Source organism: Poeciliopsis prolifica, unplaced genomic scaffold (assembly GCF_027474105.1).
Source record: "Poeciliopsis prolifica strain line A6 unplaced genomic scaffold, Auburn_PproV2 SCAFFOLD005, whole genome shotgun sequence".
Lineage (NCBI taxonomy): Eukaryota > Metazoa > Chordata > Actinopteri > Cyprinodontiformes > Poeciliidae > Poeciliopsis > Poeciliopsis prolifica.
This window is the reverse complement of record NW_026562380.1, coordinates 9,035,420-9,055,268: the sequence shown is the minus strand read 5'-3', so window position 1 is coordinate 9,055,268 and position 19,849 is coordinate 9,035,420. Positions and strand designations below refer to the sequence as shown.

General features: G+C 35.3%; 2 protein-coding genes across 2 annotated transcripts; both read right to left on the bottom strand.

Moving 5' to 3' along the window:
• Window positions 1-1,487: 1,487 nt before the first annotated feature.
• arhgap19 (Rho GTPase activating protein 19) lies at window positions 1,488-8,694 on the bottom strand. Its single transcript, XM_055030312.1, has 11 exons — window positions 8,485-8,694; window positions 7,936-8,189; window positions 7,491-7,571; window positions 6,255-6,464; window positions 5,952-6,178; window positions 5,780-5,866; window positions 4,479-4,544; window positions 3,750-3,971; window positions 3,557-3,652; window positions 3,329-3,441; window positions 1,488-3,075 (listed from the first exon to the last, which is right to left on the bottom strand). Exons 1-10 carry the CDS (start codon window positions 8,529-8,531, stop codon window positions 3,367-3,369), a joined length of 1,365 nt encoding a protein of 454 aa, XP_054886287.1. The 5' UTR covers window positions 8,532-8,694; the 3' UTR covers window positions 1,488-3,075; window positions 3,329-3,366.
• A 7,398-nt stretch (window positions 8,695-16,092) lies between these two features.
• On the bottom strand, window positions 16,093-19,801 carry LOC129359932 (pyrokinin-1 receptor-like). The gene is made up of 7 exons (XM_055029904.1): window positions 19,775-19,801; window positions 18,709-18,879; window positions 18,523-18,619; window positions 17,997-18,202; window positions 17,146-17,367; window positions 16,898-17,075; window positions 16,093-16,734 (listed from the first exon to the last, which is right to left on the bottom strand). The coding sequence occupies exons 2-7, from the start codon at window positions 18,856-18,858 to the stop codon at window positions 16,367-16,369; spliced, it is 1,221 nt and encodes a 406-aa protein (XP_054885879.1). The 5' UTR covers window positions 18,859-18,879; window positions 19,775-19,801; the 3' UTR covers window positions 16,093-16,366.
• Window positions 19,802-19,849: the final 48 nt, after the last annotated feature.

Genomic DNA, 19,849 nt, shown 5'->3' with positions numbered 1-19,849 from the left:
GCAGCAGACACTACAAAGAGTTAGAAGGAAAAAAAAAATAAAAATAAAAAGTCAACATTCAATTTAAAGCACTTTGTAATCAGACAGAATAGTTAAAACATTCAAATAAAAAAGCTCCAGTATACTCATACCTGCTATTTTCATTCATCAATGCAACTGGAACACAATCCCATTCTCAGCAGCGCCAGAACCAAGCATTTTTGAGTCTTAAAGTGGACTTAAAAACCAAGAGCTGGATGGAGCGAGCTCTGCTGAGATGGAAAACAGTGAACAATGAGCAGCATTTGCAGGAATTTATTCCCCTAAAAGGACGTCTACATGTCATCACAGGGTGACTTTTAGAGAAGGAAGCATATATATTAAAGCCTGTCTGCTGCTGAGAGTGCAACTGTAGCTTTCAGAGAAACTGTACGTGCAAATCTGTACTTTTGGATGTGAATTCAGAACAGGATCTCAAGGATTCAGGGTATTTTGGTCATGGTTATCCACAGTGAGAAATAAATGGTAACATTAAAAACAGAGAACATATTGTGAGAAATTTGAGGGGGAAAAAAAACTGAACTGGGTTTGAAAAGCAGTTTGCATGCAAAGCTTCACCCCACAATGGAATGACAACCATGAGAACAATGAATGCTGTTTAAAATCATACAGCATGAATTTTAGCTGAAATCAAAAAGGACTGTTTAAGAAGAACATCTTATGTGATGAAAACACGTGCATAAAGTTCAGAGACCCCACGACTCTCAAACCATCTTCATTGAGGTCAAGCAGGAGGTATAAAAATGCTCTGTTGATGCTCCTTACAAGTGTTGCTAAAGTAAAGTAGTTATGGAAAAAATTGGAATGCAATGCTATGTGACCAACAATATTCATATTATAAAACATACACATGCAGGGGGGAAAAAAAGCTCCATTTGTCCTTGTAAAAATGTCACTTCAGTGTAGATCTTCCCGTTATGAATTGCTAATTAAAGAGGAGACAGTGGTGTTTAGTGGTAATGGGGGGTAGAAACATAACTCCGCTCTCACAGAGTTGACAGGAATGCACACAAGTACACAAGAACGACTTCTCAGCTCTTAAAGCAAAGCAATGAGAACATGGCAGCAATTACAACTGTCTGGCAGAGGAGATGTTTGCAAAACACGAGACCTCAAACAATGGGGACTGAAAGGGCGAGTTACAACTGATTTTTGTTCTGCCGATTCAAAATTTTATATAAGCAAGCCACTTTCTAACAAGTCACATTTACAAAATGAGAGTAGTTGCTCAGGACAAAGAAAGATGCTTCTCTGTGCTCAACTGTGACATGTGATAAACGGAAGGCATAGTTTGTATGTGCAAACTATGGATCAGATAAGAGTTTAGAACAGAGTGGCTTCCTGTCAACGTCCATTATGATATATGTTATCATTTTGTCAGACTTTGCACATTTAGACAAAAAAAATTAAACACACAGCAAAAACCAAGAACACATTTTATGTGGCGTTTATTAGAGCATGGAGAACTCAGGTCACAGACATCAATCTGTTTTCTATTTGACAAAAGAAATATGACTCTCTAGTTGTAAAAGCTTGCTTTGCTTTACTAATGCTGTCTGCCTCTTATGTGAAGAACTTGAGAAAACAATAAACCTTAACATTTGGTGAAAGTTGGTCTCACTACCCACAAAATCTTTCAATAAAGAATAAGTTTGTTTTTTTGTTTGCGCTTTTTTGGGTTATCCTTGGTAATTTTGCCATAATAAACATTAAATTAATAATTCATTTGTAAACAGTTAACATTAACAAACATCTTATTGCTTACAATACCATACTGGGTCATGTGTGGATAACAATAAGCAGGAAGACTGAGCGATCGTCTCCAAAAGCAACAAATTGTGTAGAAAGGTTCTTACCTCACAACCATTTGCAACCAAACACCACCCCCTCGTGGTTGCAAAAAAAAAGTGCAGGACCTGACTTCACACAATAGCACGCTCAAAAACATGTAAAAGTAAAATGTATTTAAATAAAAAGGAGATTCAAGAAAACATTTGAAAGTATTAAAATAAGTTGCATAGCTCTCCAGAAGCACCATGTGGCCCATCAGGAATAATCACATTATAATTAAATGGTAAAGCAAGTATGACTCAGTTCAAAACTGATAACAGCTCCAACTCTTTCAGTATACACCTGAATTTACAAAAGTTTGACAGTAGTCAGGAGAACAAAAAAAAAATATTTTGCTTCAAATCCATTGAATTAACCATTACAATCATAAAAAGATAAAAGTATACGTAAAAACCTCTCACCAAAACAGTAAATTCACCACTTTAAGATCCAAAACTGCAGCTAATGTGTAGAAATACAGAATAGCCTCAGGAAAAGCTTAAAAGTAGGAACTAAAAAGAAATGCCAGTCTAAAATATCAGTAGCATTACAAAATAAAAGTGTTCACACAACTTTGTTAAAGGAATAAAAAATAAAAATATTCTATCACCTTTCCTTTAATCTTCCCGTCACAAGTATTCATTTTGTAAATATGGAAGTATTTATCTTAAACAAATGTAAATCAAGCCTCCAAAAATGTTAACATATTGTAAAAAAAACCTGTTGCATAAGAGCTCATCTTTACAATAACTTAAGACATACAGTTTAAGGCACATCTTTGAATAGGAAATTTTGGTCTGAACATTTATATTACAAACAGAAAATCAGCACATCACAGTTTCTTAAGACGTTTGAGGAAGAACAGTGAAGGTCTTGCCATGTAAACAACAGCAAAATATAATAATCTATGAACTGAAATTCACTCAAATTCAATAAAACTCTACCAAGAGTTTTTAAACTCTTGGCAGCTTAAAAACGTCACACTTGACTGACCCAAAATACACAACATCAGCATCCTCACTGTAACTTTGTAACTATTGTGTTAAATTAGCAAGCTGCAAAGATATTCTTTGGGGTTTTATAAACCCTTAAGTTTGACAAAAAAGTAAAAAAACAAATAAAAAACAAAAAGAGAGAAAATTAGCTATGACAGCACATAAAATGCCTGATGTTTCTTGGAGCACAATCCTTTAATAGCAATTCTTCCTGGCAGAGAGGATGAAAAGGGGTTAATTGGTCAAAACTTCAGCTGAAAGCAACTATCATTGTTACATTTGTCCATCTATGTGGGATTTTATCCACAATCTCCCTCTGAGTGAAAGACTCACCAAAGTGGTAAATGATTTTAAACATTTTCTACAAATAAAGAGAACCATTGTGATATTCAGCCTCTTTAACTTGACGCCTGTAAATTTCAATGGAAGACATTCACGTTGAGGCTGAGTGCTGCTATGCTCACTTTCTCCCAGCAGGTGTTTCGTCATACTCTACCCATCATCAGGACCTGGGAGGAAGACTCTGCAGTGTGCCGTTTTCTTTCTCTGTAGAAGCCTGGCCTCCCAGTGCCTTCTTCTGTTACATAAGTTGAAAACGCAAATCATGTCTTTCACATAATAATGAGTTCTGTGTGAAAATATTGATTAAAGCATCAAAGAGAATGCAATTTAATAAAAGCTCGTCCGCCCACCTTGATAATTCCACCCACAGAACGAGAGCGACAGTGTCTCCTGATGAACGGTGTTCGTGTCTCTGCAGAGGAATTCGAGTCAGGCTGCTTTTCAAACTACGAAGAAGATGGCACCCCATTAAAGAATCGATTTAAAGAGGTTCATTGCATAGTTTGAGTTTAATTTGTCCTCTGAAAAGTCCCATTAAGTTACCCGTCTGATGAGTTTTTTCTTCTTGGCAGACTCTGGCATGCTGTTGACTTGCTTGTAGAGCTCTCTGAGACACAACTCCGTATAGCTCTGATTCTCAGAAGGCTTGATGTTACTGGTGCTGCTAGTCTCACCTGTGATTGACCTCACAGAGGGAGAAGGTGATGGAGCTGCAATAGCAGCAATAGAGCCAGTTTTGTTTCCTGAAGAAATATTCAGGTAATCCTAGAAAAATCAAGAGATATCCTATTACATACTGCACACACAACTGACACTCAATTGGACAAAATCTTAAATCAATCAAGCAGTATTGCAAACATCTATAAAAATAGAATTATATTTTATTTCCCCACAATGGGGAAATTCCTGTGCAACAACAGCAAAGTGAAAGACAATCAACGCAAGCAGGTTTACATCAAGATGAGAATAAGCCAAATGTAGAAAACAGAATAATGAAAAAAAAAACACATTGTACAGTAAGGGCAAAAATTCAACATAAATAGAACATTATGAATATTTCCCTGAATAAACATTCATAAAATATTTGTACAGCATTTGCCATTTTTCAGCTATAGGACATGGGTAAGGAGTGGTTTGTTTATGTTTGTGAAATGGAGTAAGTCAAGATAAAATGATAATGAATGGCTGTAAAATGGGGGACTGAGTTCACAAACAGATCCAGAACAGTGCTACAAACGTCTCTCTTAAGACAAAAAAAATAAACATACTTACATTTGACTGAAGCATTTTGGATCCAGTGTAGAATAATTGCACATATTCTTTAATGTAGACAGGTGCCTTAAACGATATAAAATATCTGCAATAAAGTCTGAGTCTAATGAATCTCATTTATTATGCACTGCATTAAGTCACTATCAACGAAAACATAAAATGCATCAAAAGTAGTCAACAGAACACATTTCAAAGCATGCACACATATTAAATTATTGTTTCTGACACAGAATTTAGAAACACATAAAGACTTCACTATTTGGTTTGTTAAGGTATTTTAAAATGGAAAGAAAGTTAGTGCTCCCTGAGACTCTGTTTGACAAAGTAAAGTCAACTCAATGGAAAGAAAATAGAAAGATTTGAGTTGTCAACCATGACATCAGTAAGGTAAGGCTGCTCATTTTATTATAAAGTAATATTCAGCTAAGAATATCTGTATCTCAGCTTTTACTGAAATGTTAGTTTTTAAGTTGTTTCATTCTCAAATACTTGAAGAACAAACAAACCCCCTGCATGGAGATGGCTCGGAAATAATATAGCTGCCGCTGGGAACTTTAATGACTGACTGAATGTCAGGGCACATCCGTCCTATCCAGATGTTTCAGAGTGTTAAAGAAATCAGTGGGACTGTTTCATTACACAGCAGGATGATAGGACTTGATGGTTTCGAATGGATGACTAAAAGAGCTTATCAGGGAGAGTAAATAATCTGACTTCAGTGTGGTTGTGCGTCTGCATGCAGGGCAACTAGCCAAAGGCACAGAGTTTCACAACAAACAAGCTGAAAATGGCCACAGTGAAGGATTAGGATACCAAATATGCAGCATTTTGAACAAAAGCTCTTAACTCAAAAAAATTTGAGACAATCATGACCTCTCAACTTCTGAAAATGAATCTTAGTGAGTCTAAACATAACTTACAAAACACTGTGGTCTGACTCATGAAGAACATTCTCTGATTTTTCTATGTGCCAATTATCAGTTCATATTCTTTAAGGTTTGTTTTGTTTTTTTGTAACCCTGGCAACATCCCAACTTGATAACTAAAACAGTTGCTAAAGAAAAAATACAAAGCTTTAAAAAGGAATTTAGTGAATCCTATTTCACAACTACTTCCTTGTGTAGAAATCAAACATACTGTGCTTTTGTCCGGCAGTTAAACACAATCAGCACATTTAACTAAACATACATTAGTTTATGAATGACTTTCGATTATCAACTTGGGGAACATTGGCCTAAATAAAAGACACACTTATAATGTACATCAATCTATTCAATTAAGTAGCAAACTATGTGGATTACCTTGAACAATTTTTGCGAGTGTCGAATGAGAAACGCTACCCCATTATTCAGTTTCTCTATGTTTCCCTGGAGATCACTTGCTGTCACCTGCATCAGAATATATTAAAAAAATAGAATAAGAAATTTCTGGAAAACTCTCTGAGATACTTTCAATATTTGAGAAGATCCTCACATTTTTGGGCCAGATGATATGTGGAGCAAACATTGTCGCTAAATTAATAGCAGACATCTTGTTCATGTCCTGGCTGCGGGCCGTGTGGTACAATAAGTCCAGCAGCAGCTTCAACAAGCTCCGGTTGGTCGGTGGGAGCAACATAAAAAGCAGCTGAAACGCCTCAATCTGGCGGGCCTTATCGGGGACATTAGTCTTATTTCCCTTTTCATCAAAGCAAGTCAACTCTGGACAAAGCAAAGAAAAAAGATGATTTAAAAAAATACCAAAACAGGCCAAAATTCTGTGTGATTCAACAAATACCTCCAATCTTCAGATGAGCATGGTAATGTCTATGCATGAGCAGAGGCTCTGGCAGCTCTCCCAGGAACACCTTGAGCAAAGTGGCTGCATCATTGGGATGGAAATCACCTGTCTCCAGATCTATCTCGGTGCCGTTGTTCAGCATTTCTCTTAGGGCCGCCTGCCTCAGGCTGTGGCCTGGCACCCGAAACAACCCCTCCACATGAAGGTCTGGGGAGCAGTGAAAGAGCGAGATAACCAAAGGGGAGGAAGGAGTAAAGAAGGAGTGTATGGGCGTTTTGGACACAGAGTGATGAAGACACACACACAGGGGCAGAGAAAGAGGCAGACAAGATGTGGTGAATGAAACTGAGGGAGAGAGTCAGCAAGAGCAAAGTGCTTTCGGATAAATTATTTACTGATGCATTTGCTTCTAGTGTCTGCTTTCAGCATGTGACATCATTCTTTTCTAGAAATAAACCATGACCTCATGGTAACTTAATGTTCATAAAGAAAGTTATGGTGTCTTAATTTTTGACTAGCCTAACTCTAATTAATTAAACTCTGCCCACACATCACATCAAAAATTTAATTATGAGATTTAAAACAAAAAGTAATGATATATTGTATTTTTTTAAATGTTTTAAAGCATATGCATAGTGCTTTGAAAAAATATTCATACCTCCTTCTACTTTTTCACTTTTGTTGCTTTGCACTATTTTTAATTCAATTCAATTTAGTTTATTTATAAAGCACCAATTCATAACAAATGTCATCACAAGGCAAAAATAATAATAATAATTAAAATTCCAATTGGTCCTAGTTATCAAACAATAGAGTATTCTCAATTAATTATTCAAAGTAGTTTAAATATATATGTATATATCTAAGGAAACCCAGCAGATTGCATCAAGCCATTACAAACTTCCATGTATTTTTCAGGACTTTATGTCACAAGCAGTGCATACAATTGTAAAGCACAGGGCAGAAGATGAATGGTGTTTGAAATTAAATTGAGAAATTGATCCAACAAAGTTTAGATTTTTCTTGTTTAATTTATTTTGCGAACATTATTAAATATTATTTGTTAAATATGTAGTTTTTGAGAAAGGTTTAATACTTTTACAAGGCTGTATATATACAGTTCATCACATCAAGGTGTTAGTAAAAAAAGTGATAAAACAATCGTTAGTGTTATAATGTTTGTATGTAATTATGATGCCATAACCCTCCTTTCAGGACAGCATTTAAACTTACTTTTACTCAGGTACTCAATGAGCTGACAGATCTGAGCTATTCCTTCTTCAGTCAAGGGCGCTCCAAATATCACTCCTTTTTCTGTCAATCAACACAATAAAGAACATTATGACATGTATGACAAATAAATCATCTTTTCATATGTTGAATTTCTATGCATAATGCGACTCTTGTTCCATAATATACCAAGAGTGTGCAAAAAAGCCAACAAGAAGACCATGTGTAAAGAAAGAACGAGCTTAGTCATTATGAAATTGAATTTGCAGTCGTGCAATAATGAACTAAATATCTTATGGTAGGTTAGGTACAACAATAGTTTAGGCAGCAGTAAGATGCAGCCAGAATGTTAACAAGGTGGAGTATGTTTACCTGCATGTGTTATCATAGAAAACTCATTTGTATGAAGCAGCTGATCTCAAAACCTGTGCACATTAACACCTCTAACCTTTCCGTTTGCGGAAGTTGAAGGAGCGCAGGAACCCGGTGGACATCGGCACCTTCGGCCCCGACTCTCCAGTCAGCTGGGCGAACTCGTCCCCTGGCAGATCTATGAGCCGAGTAATATTACTAAGCACCAAATCCGCGAAAGTCTGCGGATGCTCATGCCTGAACCTCTCCACGAAGAAGTCCGGGTTAAAGATCACAGGCTGGTTCGCGTCTGGTTTCTCGTGACAGAGGAATACGCTGCAATTTGTCTCCCTGTAAAGAAACAGGCATTAACGCCATCAGCTTGTTATTATATTTAATAGAAAGCTTACAGGCGGGTGCTAAAAATGGAGGGCTGCAGTAAGTGCTGAGCATAACTACCAGTCTCCCAGCTGTTGCTAGGTTATTTGGTTAAGCTGGATAGGGCTAACACGTATTTTAAAATGTAACGATTTTAATAGTACAAAATAATACTATATACTTTCAATATCATTTAAGGAAGCACTCTGTTTTCATATTGCTGCTGTAGTCTGTTCATTCACTTATATAATAACTGAATATGGTTTACCTTCTATCAAGCTTCACAGTGTTTTGAGAATTAGTTTTAGTCGCCATCTTCGTTTTGAATCTTCCGCGGCTTCATGATGGTCACGCCCACGACGTAACGTACGTAACGACCGTTAAGGCACTAGTGATGGGAATTCCGGTTCTTTCCAGAGAGCTGAGAGCTGGGCTTTTGTAGCCCAGCTCTCAAAAAAAAGTCATAAATGACTGAGTTTATAACTTAGTTTGTAACTTACTTGGCAAATAAGAATGTTTCATCCCTTTTCGCGTGAGTGCGAAGGGGGGATTGACTAGCATAAATCTACACCCCTGCGCTGGTGTTTTGCAGCCCCGCTTTTTTTAAATGAAAAACGGTTGTCATTCCGGCTCCCGTCGTTCACTTTAAAGAGCCGGTCTTGTGCGAAATTCGGTTCCCCTGTGAAAATCTGTTCCCCCTGCGTCGGGAGCGCGCATTACAGCCAGAGAGGCGAAAGAGGCGGATCTGATCATTTTCACGTCGCTTCTGATCGATTTCTCGGTAAAAAAACAACTAATACAACCATGTCAATGTTGTAACACTCAGTTTAATTTGCAGCTGTTGTTTAAAAAAATTGTAAAATAAATAAATAAACGAGGTCTTCTGACGCTGTTTTGTGTTATTGTAAACACCAAGAGAATCGCTCTTTTCTCACGTAAGTCTGGCAGAAATAAAAGTCAGTCACCAAACACAGTTTTCCCAACACGTAGTGTGTATGTAAAGGTTTTTGTGAATTTGGAAACAGTTGTTCTTTATTCCCCAAGGTTATGGAGTAAGGAGAGGAAATAATGGATGATTCAGCAGCCTGAAATAATCTGTTCCCCCTCCATAAAATGGGAACAAATTATTTTACCTACAAATGCTTAACTTTGCCTATTCTTCTCATCATCAACAATAAATCCTGTGAATTTGGTAGCATTTGCTCCTTGTTTGCCAGAGATATGAGGGGGGAACCATATATTTCAGCTGGCTAAAATATTCCTTTAGCCCTTCATAAAATGGGAACATCTGCACTTACCAGCAAGATTTTTTATCTACTTATTCCTCTCATCATCAACAATAAATCCTGTGAATTTGGTATCATTTGCTCCTTGTTAGCCAGAGTTATGAGGGGGGAACCATATATTTTAGCTGGCTAAAATATTCTGTTCCCCCTCCATAAAATGGGAATAACTGCACTTACCAGCAAGATTTTTTCTCTGCTTATTCCTCTCATCATCAACAATAAATCCTGTGAATTTGGTAGAATTTGCTCCTTTTTTGCCAGAGTTATGAGGGGGGAACCATATATTTCAGCTGGCTAAAATATTCCGTTCCCCCTTCATAAAATGGGAACAAATTATTTTACCTGCAAATGCTTAACTGTGCTTATTCCTCTCATCATCAACAATAAATCCTGTGATTTTGGTAGCATTTGCTCCTTTTTTGCCAGAGTTATGAGGGGGGAACCATATATTTTAGCTGGCTAAAATATTCTGTTCCCCCTCCATAAAATGGGAACAACTGCACTTACCAGCAATATTTTTTCTCTGCTTATTTCTCTCATCATCAACAATAAATCCTGTGAATTTGGTAGCATTTGCTCCTTGTTTGCCAGAGTTATGAGGGGGAAACCATATATTTCAGGTGACTAAAATATTCCGTTCCCCCTCCATAAAATGGGAACAAATTATTTTACCTGCAAATGCTTAACTGTGCTTATTCTTCTCATCATCAACAATAAATCCTGTGATTTTGGTAGCATTTGCTCCTTTTTTGCCAGAATTATGAGGGGGGAACCATATATTTCAGCTGGCTAAAATATTCCGTTCCCCCTTCATAATCCCTCGATTTTGAATGTATGTATGTTTGCGAAATGTACAAAAGATTGTAAAAATTTGCAAGTTATTTCAACATCAAAGACCAAGGCAGGTTTGAAATTCGGTGGCAATTCATCTTCCTCAATCTACACGAATAACAAAATGTGAGATGCCAAAATCATACAGCTTAGTTATATATATATATATATATATATATATATATATATATATATATATATATATATATATATATATATATATATATATATATATATATATATATATATATATATATATAAATATATTATTATATATATATATATAATAAATATATTATTATATATATATATATAATAAATATATTATTCTCAGTTATATATATATATATATATATATATATATATATATATATATATATATATATATATAAAATAAATATATTATTCTGTTATATATATATATATATATATATATATATATATATATATATATATATATATATATATATATATATATATATATATATATATATATCCATATATATATATATATATATATATGGAGGGTTCCATCCCAAATCCAGCACCCTGAGACTGTACACGAGCCGCAAGGAAGGAGGCAGAGGACTAGTGAGTGTGAGAACCACTGTCCAGGACGAAACAACTAAGATCCATAAATACATCAGGGACAAAGCCTCAACAGACAATGTGCTCAGTGAATGTCTCAGACAACAGGGAACGGAGGTTGAGGTGCCAGAGATACCATCATGGGAGGACAAGCCCCTACATGGGATGTACCACCAGCAAATAACCCAAGTGGCTGATATCAGTAAATCCTACCAATGGCTGGAAAAAGCTGGACTCAAGGACAGCACAGAGGCCCTCATCCTGGCAGCCCAGGAACAGGCCCTAAACACCAGAGCAATAGAGGCCCAGATCTACCACACCAGACAAAACCCAAGGTGTAGATTGTGCAAGGAGGCCCCTGAGACAGTCCAGCACATCACAGCAGGGTGCAAGATACTTGCAGGGAAAGCGTACATGGAACGACATAACCAAGTGGCAGGCATAGTGTACAGAAACATCTGTGCAGAATATGGACTGGAAACCCCAAGATCAAAGTGGGAAACACCCCCAAAGGTGGTGGAGAACGCCAGAGCTAAGATCCTGTGGGACTTCCATATCCAGACAGACAAAATGGTAATGGCGAACCAACCAGACATTGTCGTAGTGGATAAACATCAGAGGAAAGCCGTTGTGGTAGATGTAGCAATACCAAGTGATTGCAACATCAGGAAAAAGGAGCACGAGAAACTAGAGAAATACCAGGGCCTCAGGGAAGAACTGGAGAGGGCCTGGAAGGTGAAGACCACAGTGGTGCCTGTAGTCATCGGGGCCCTCGGGGCAGTAACCCCCAAACTGGAGCAGTGGCTACAACAGATCCCAGGAACAACATCAGACATCTCAGTCCAGAAATGTGCAGTCCTTGGCACAGCCAAGATACTGTGCAGAACCCTCAAGCTCCCAGGCCTCTGGTAGAGGACCCGAGCTCAGAGGATAAGAACCACCCGCGGTGGGTGAGAAGGGAATTTTTTTTTAATTTTATATATGAAGGACTCTTTAAAATAAAATATATATATATATATAAAGGACTCTTTAAAATAAATGCCCAGGATTTGGCTTCCATTAAATCTTTAAATTCAATTCTAAAGTGATCGTCATTCTCTGAGCTCCTAATATACACCATCTGTTGTTTGTGTAAGCTTTGTTGGCTTAGAGTCTAAGCCTTAGACAAATATCATTTGTCTAAATATCGTGCTTTTAATTACATGTAATTAAAATCGTTCTTTTAATTACATTTTAATTACATGTAATTAAAGGCACGATTTTAATTACATGTAATTAAAAGCACGATTTTAATTACATGTAATTAAAAGCACGATTTTAATTACATGTAATTAAAAGCACGATTTTAATTACATGTAATTAAAAGCACGATTTTAATTACATGTAATTAAAAGCACGATTTTAATTACATGTAATTAAAAGAACGATTTTAATTACATGTAATTAAAAGAACGATTTTAATTACATGTAATTAAAAGAACGATTTTAATTACATGTAATTAAAAGAACGATTTTAATTACATGTAATTAAAAGCACGATTTTAATTACATGTAATTAAAAGCACGATTTTAATTACATGTAATTAAAAGAACGATTTTAATTACATGTAATTAAAAGAACGATTTTAATTACATGTAATTAAAAGAACGAATTTAATTACATGTAATTAAAAGAACGATTTTAATTACATGTAATTAAAGGCAGGATTTTAATTACATGTAATTAAAAGAACGATTTTAATTAAATGTAATTAAAAGAACGATTTTAATTACATGTAATTAAAAGAACAATTTTAATTACATGTAATTAAAAGCACGATTTTAATTACATGTAATTAAAAGAACGATTTTAATTACATGTAATTAAAAGAACGATTTTAATTACATGTAATTAAAATCGTTCTTTTAATTACATGTAATTAAAATCGTTCTTTTAATTACATGTAATTAAAATTGTGCTTTTAATTACATGTAATTAAAATCTTGCATTAATTACATGTAATTAAAATTGTTATTTTAATTACAAGTAATTAAAATGTAATTAAAATCGTTCTTTTAATTACATGTAATTAAAATTGTGCTTTTAATTGCATGTAATTAAAATCGTGCATTAATTACATGTAATTAAAATTGTTATTTTAATTACAAGTAATTAAAATGTAATTAAAATCGTTCTTTTAATTACATGTAATTAAAATTGTTCTTTTGATTACATGAAATTATTTTATTTCTTTTAATTGCATGTAATTATTTTTTATTCTTTTAATTGCATGTAATTTCAATATGCTTCTCAAACAGAAGGGTCAAAGAGGAACAGATTGCAATAGATTGCATCAGAGTGAATTACCGAATTCTTAGTAAAACAAACACCAAATAGAATATTTTTTTCATTTACAAAATACCTTGATTTAACCAGGAACATGTACATTCAGAAGAAGCCATTATTGCAGGAGAGAAGCTAAAGATGCTGCAACACAAGTACAATAGTTATTATATGAAGCATTTTACTGAAACGGCTATTGTTACAGATCATCTATATGATGAAAAAAGAAACAGTACACATTGGAGACAATCTATTATTGCAGTTTAATGATGTCAACCTAAAAATGTTTTAAAAGATAGAATAAAGTCACCTTTAAAATATTATGACACTAATCTATGAATCTCCACAGAATTATATAATTAGAAGAAATTATCCGTTTTTCCACAGAATTATTGTGTTTCACAGAGGCAGTTAATACCAAATACATGTAGTTGATTGTGAACAGGAACTTGTTCACAATCACAATTCGAAAGGGGGTTCAACCTCCACAGTCTCCTATCTCATTATAATGAGATACTATCTCATTATAATGAGATTATTTTATTTTTTTAACAGAGTGGCGGAAACGGGCTTCCATACAGAAGCAACTCTGCTGGAAAATGATTTAATTTCTGACTTTAAATAGAAAATGTTTCTAATAGAAATATAACTGTTACTGAGAAATCAGTTTCATTTTCTCAGAAAATGAATTGGTCAGGAGCTTGTGCTACAACACGTGCAGGCCCCTCAATGAAAGCCAGAAGCCAGTAAACCTGCCAAGTTACAACCTGAGCTTCAAAGCAAAGAATTAATTTAACTTCTCACCTGTCTGTCTTAAATTAGTTACACAGAGATGACGTCCATCAGTAAGAAAAGTTTAGTTTCTGATTAAACTGCATTAATCAAATACTTATTTCATGCAAAAATGGCAAATTAAAAAAAAAATATGTATATGTACTGTCGCAATTGATGAAAATTACAGGCACCTCCATTATTTGTAACAAGGAAAAGCTAAAAAATAGAAAATGAATACTTAATTCCACCACTATTTGCATTGTTATCAAACCAAAGAAAATGATTCAGTCTTCTGACACTAAACAAATTGTAACTTGACAGAATACTGTTAAATCTTTTGCAGAGTGGAAATAAAAATGAGTCTAATGTTATTTAATTTTGTTTTACATTAGAGCTGCTGAAGAAGGGGGAAAATATTCCAATCTAAAATGGGAAAATAAAAATTATTCTAGACACATGATAGAATTTCAAATTTATTCTGTCAGACCAAAAACATTTTTTTCTAAATACTCATTGCATTAAAAGGCTTTTTCGAATTGTCTTCAGAATTTCTTCTGTCAACCTGACTTTCTCTTTTGACATGCAGTAAGATCAAGTTTGATAGAACATTTTCATTATAGCAAATTTTGGAAAGAATTTGCAAACATCTTTTGACTACAGTTAGGCACACAATAACCCATGTAACCTAACACGGCTAAATATTTTTCATTTTTTTCAGAAAATGAAAAAGATTTTTCTTTTCTCTCTCATAGCTTCAAATCTGGTTAATATAAACAAAAAATGTTCTTCTCAATCTTTGTTGTGGTTTCATGAAGATTTATTTCTACTGTATTTCTCTCAAGTGGATGGTTCCTCTTTTTATATATTAACATTGCTCTAAACACTAGCATAAATGCAATAAATTTATATCTTCATGCACTTCCAGACAAATATTGTATGTGATGCTTTGACCTCAGTCTAATTTTCTGAATGTGAGATGATTCATGAAAACCCTCAGCATCCTCTGCACATTAAGTTCTGGCTGACCTTCAATAAAGAGGTTTACTTACGGTATCCCAAAAAGGTAAAATAAAACCAGCACTTACTGTCTTTTATTTGCACTAGCTGGGTTTTTAAATTATTCGAGCTGAACTGTGCTGCCTGCAATCTGGATACAACTTTGTCAATGTAGATTTTTTTTTGTTTGTTTGTTTGTTTGTTTTTTTTGTTCTTTTTTAAATTGTAGTGGGTGTTTGCCAATCGATTGGCCTTTAGGAACAATGAAGTATTTAAACTCAACTAAGTTCAGCCTGAACAACAAGAACAAATGAATTTCTAGAATTTTTATTTAAAAAATATCAGAGTGCTCAATGATGGAAGGACATAATGAAAGGAAGAAAAAGTGAAAAATGTATATATTATGAAATGACAAGTAAGCTATCGCTCATATAAAATGCTCCCTCCTTTGGTGGCAGCAAATTAGAGACATTATCACACAATGGTAGCAATCTAAATCGAATTCAAGCTGTTCATGTGAACGTTGCCCCTCTATATTCCTACTGAAAGCAGTAAGGAATAAAGAGCTTGATATTTTATATGTTTTGCTGTTTCTTTCCTGTTGCTCTTTTGGCTTTTTATATACATATGTTTTTACTGGCAGCATTATTGTCAAAAGCAAATACAAAAAGGATATAAACAGGAATATTTTTTAACTATTAGGTTTCAAGATTGATTACTTGATTGATCATTCTGATTAATAGATATGCTCAAATTGCCAGAATGATAATTATTTCAGCTAAAGGGTAATTCAAGAAAAAAATATAAAAAAACCCATTCAATTTCAAAAAAGCGTTTCTTGTTTGTTTATCCTACAAATATTTTTATATCAGAAATATATTCCATTATTATTCCATAACAACATTTATTTAAACATGTACACATAAAACAGCAATAGAAAAAGATCACAGGTAATTGTTTTAATGGTACATAACGTTGAAAATAGAGTGGCGTTTTTCTCCATTGGCATGCAAAATTACTATACATTGTAACCACTGTTACACTGTAACGATGGTTTACGAAATAACCACTGAAATAACATCACAAAGTAGGATCTTTCAAATTTCACATAGTTATAACCATTGAAAGCATTTTTAGTGTTTTCAAATAACAACTGTGATTAAACTTTTTTTTTACATTAGTGACACGCCAACATTATACTACATGAACAAAAGGAAGTGAGAGAAAGCAGAAAATTATACGTTTGTCTCTAAGAGAATGGCAGAAAGCATAATGTTCAGAGGGCTTTTTGTTGCAGCTAACATTGAAAAGAACTTTCCCAGCTCTCCACATTTGCCAGATCCGTTCCCTTTTCAAAGTTTTTCTTGTTTGTCTCTTTTTGCTTTGCAGAATTTTCTGTCAATCTTCTCCTGGGGCATTGTGCTCGCATCCTCACTAGAACTTTGTGTCCTCAACCAAGACAGTCCCTGGTACCTCCAGTAGCAGCGTGGCCTGAGCCTCCTCAATGTTCTCCAGCACGCCCTGCGAAACGTGTGGGAGGAAATACAGAACAGAAGCGGGTCCAGAGCACCATTGATGTACCACAGCGGCAGGGACAAATATGATTTCAGGACAGTATAGACAGAAAGAACTCTGTCAGACCAAACAACCACATACACCTGCATGAGTGATGATGCAATGTCTGGAAAATTGAAGAGGAAAAAAGCCACCACCACTGCACCTAAGAAGAGAAAAAAAACATTAAGAAGCTTAAAAGTACTGATTGCAAACATATACATTTCCTATTAAGGTTCATGTTGAAACGCTCTTGCTGCTAAAAACTTTGCCAAACTTTATTGCATCTACAACCAACATGCAATAAACTGTGTTTTTCTTTTGCTCACCCATTAGTTTTAAAGCCCTCTTTTCATTTAAAAGTAGCTTTCCATTCCGATGGCACTGAATGTCTCGCCTTCCCTCTAAATCTGGCCTCATAAGACCCATATTTCTCCTTTGAAGACCATTCTTCCGCAGGTGGAGTAGTATGAACATGTAGAGTGTAAAGATGGAGACCAGGGGAACCTGTAGTCAGACAAAAATATTTAGTACTCATGTATGATGCTGAGATAGACACCTGAAAAAGTGATGTTACCAGGAAGAAGAGCCCTGCTCTCAGGAGTAAGGCTCCTTTGTAGATATGAGCAGGATCAGGCTCTGTCATTTCACACATGGTGGAGACCTTAAAAGCATCTTCTTGTGTGGTTGCTGTGTAGTCGAGAATGCAAGCTCTTGCCTGGTCGTAAACCAGTGCAAATGGCACAGCGGACACCAGGGAAACGATCCACACAGTGACAAGACACGGCAGTCGAGACTTCTTTAGGCCGGAAAGGAGAAAAGGTGGGGAAACACTGTTATTACTGCATCTTTAATTCATCAGCCTTTCTTCCAACTGCTAATTGCTAAGTGGGACCCAAGGTGGTAATCATGATCAGTCAAGACATGGAAAACAATTATTCACTGATGTACACAAAGGAATATACTGAGTGGATGAAAAGTCAATGAGTCAAGAAATGTGATAATTAAGGGTGAATCAAACTGTGGGTATTGAGGGTGGTGAAGACCTCAGAAGGAACTGGCGCTTCAATTAAACGTCCTTCATTTGAAAAACATTTTAAAACTGTATTAGATGGGGGTGGGTTCCCAATATTGTGCAAAGGTTTTTAAGAAGCCATGGGTTAATGTCCTTTAAACGAGAAGTAACACATCACTTACTGTTTTGTCACACTGATGTACAAAATTGCAACTTCACTCATATGATAGAAAAAAGGCAAGTAGTTAGAGAATTAGAGCTCCAATCAGAGATTCCGGCTCAGGCAGAAGGACTGCACATGCATAGATCTGACTGCTCTTTGTGCAAGAACTCCAAATTTCTAATAAAAAATGGCAACACAAAAGACAAGTTGCAAGAACAAATGGTACAATTTTGCTGTATCGGCTCCATACCTTCAGACTGGAGACGGACCACATGGTGTGACATATTGCTGCGTAACGCTCTGTGGTGAAGATCACGATGACCCAGCTTGTGGTAGCGCAGTACATCTGACGGACCATGAAATACACTTTACACACTGCTTGGCCAAGGCGCCATGGATAGCTCTCCCAGTAATACCGATACAAAGTGACTGGGATGGTCAACAGCTGCAAAATGTCTGTAACAATAAGAATTGCTAGAGAGTTATCGATCAGTTTTGCAATGCCATTTAAGCAGCACTAACTTTAACATAAAGCAGCAAAAAAGCAGAAAAAATAGAATCAGAATATTAGAGTAAAAATAGCCTTTATTAGAGAGGAAATTCAGGTGCAACAGCAACATCACATATTCAGTCCAATTATAAGCATGAGCGACTGAGATTTGGCAATAATGATGAATTTGATTCTGTTTGGGGCCATCAACATGTTGTATGTCACTTTCACTGTGAAAGGTGTGAGTGATTGAACTTCACAGTAGGTAATATATCATTGCAGGTACCTGAAATAACAAGGCTCAGAAGGTAGACACGAATGGCGCTGACTCTCATATGAGCATCCATGAGGAGGGTCAGTATGCTCACACTGTTGAACGCGACCTGTGGCACATTCAAAGGGGAGCACTTTGACACATTTTCAAATGACGGGCTGTGAAGTCACAATTTTGGGTCTAGAAAAGCGCACATACGCCAAACAAGAAGACGAGGCTGTAAAAGATTGTCATGGGGACAGCAACCGACAGCGGTTCACTTTTGGTGACGCTGATGTCCAGCTTTGGTGTTTCACTTGGGCTGACGTTGCAGGTGAAGAGGAATGCAATCTGCTCTGTGAAGTTCATGTCGAGGCAGGCAGGTGATAGCTACAGGAAGATTTTAGGAGGAAAAATTGTGTTGCATTATTTACAATAAAAATACACTTGTGATGTCACCAAATAATCATCAAACCAAATTTTATTTATTCAGATTAATATGTAGGTTGTTTTATTTATCGTACAAGATCTATTGTTTTATTGGTTTTGCAAAAATTTATTGCAAAATCCAGTGTTTGTGAAAACAAAAAGAAGAGGGAGCACAACTGCTGCACATTTGTTCAGGCAATTAAACAATTGACAGGTTGCAAATTACAAGGTAATAGATCTGATGTAAATACAGAACTCCATGTTCTTATGTGGAATTTGGTATCATTTGCATTTTTTACCTACTTATAGTAGTAAATGCATTAATGACAAGTATTATATACAAATACTGAGACCTACCTTTGACAAAAGAATAACATGTGAGACAAACCTTACATTTTTAATAGAATATGCACCCATATTAGAGAAACAAGAAAATCTGGGGAGGTTTAGGAAGAATTACTGATTAATCATTTTTTAACCAACACATACAGAATATTCAAAAAAAACTTTGAGAAATTCTCAATAGAGTTTTTTGTTGATAATTTCTGAATTCAATGACAATTCAGACTGGTGTACCATAATCATCAAAATAACATACATTTAAATTAAATTAACGTAAAATAATATAAGCAAAGTCCTACTGAAAGTGCTTGAATCAGATAAATCTGTAAATAATATAATCTCGTAATCAATTTCTTTTTTTCTCAATGAACATAAAATGATTTTTTAAAAAGATTTATCTAACTGGTGTAGCCTGTTGAGTCAGATAAAAGGAAGGACAGAAAATCAGCATCATAGAGAAACAGGAAAAAAAAAAACCTATGGCTATGTTTTAGACTTGTAAAATTAGACTCACCTTTCTCAAAAGGGAAAACAGAGAAAATACCAGCAGCTCTCCTCTATGGCAAAACGCAAAAAAGAAAAAAAAATC

Excerpts from the sequence above, each read along its gene's own strand:
- arhgap19 (XM_055030312.1), bottom strand. The coding sequence starts at position 8,531 with ATGGCGACTAAAACTAATTCTCAAAACACTGTGAAGCTTGATAGAAG. Across the intron at positions 3,972-4,478 it reads CCAAAATGCTTCAGTCAAAT|GATTACCTGAATATTTCTTC; the intron begins GTAAGTATGTTT and ends TGATTTTTCTAG. Across the intron at positions 3,442-3,556 it reads CTGTGGGTGGAATTATCAAG|AAGAAGGCACTGGGAGGCCA; the intron begins GTGGGCGGACGA and ends CTTATGTAACAG.
- LOC129359932 (XM_055029904.1), bottom strand. The coding sequence starts at position 18,858 with ATGAACTTCACAGAGCAGATTGCATTCCTCTTCACCTGCAACGTCAGC. Across the intron at positions 17,076-17,145 it reads GAGCAGGGCTCTTCTTCCTG|GTTCCCCTGGTCTCCATCTT; the intron begins GTAACATCACTT and ends GTCTGACTACAG. Across the intron at positions 16,735-16,897 it reads GAGGGCTTTAAAACTAATGG|GTGCAGTGGTGGTGGCTTTT; the intron begins GTGAGCAAAAGA and ends TTCTCTTCTTAG.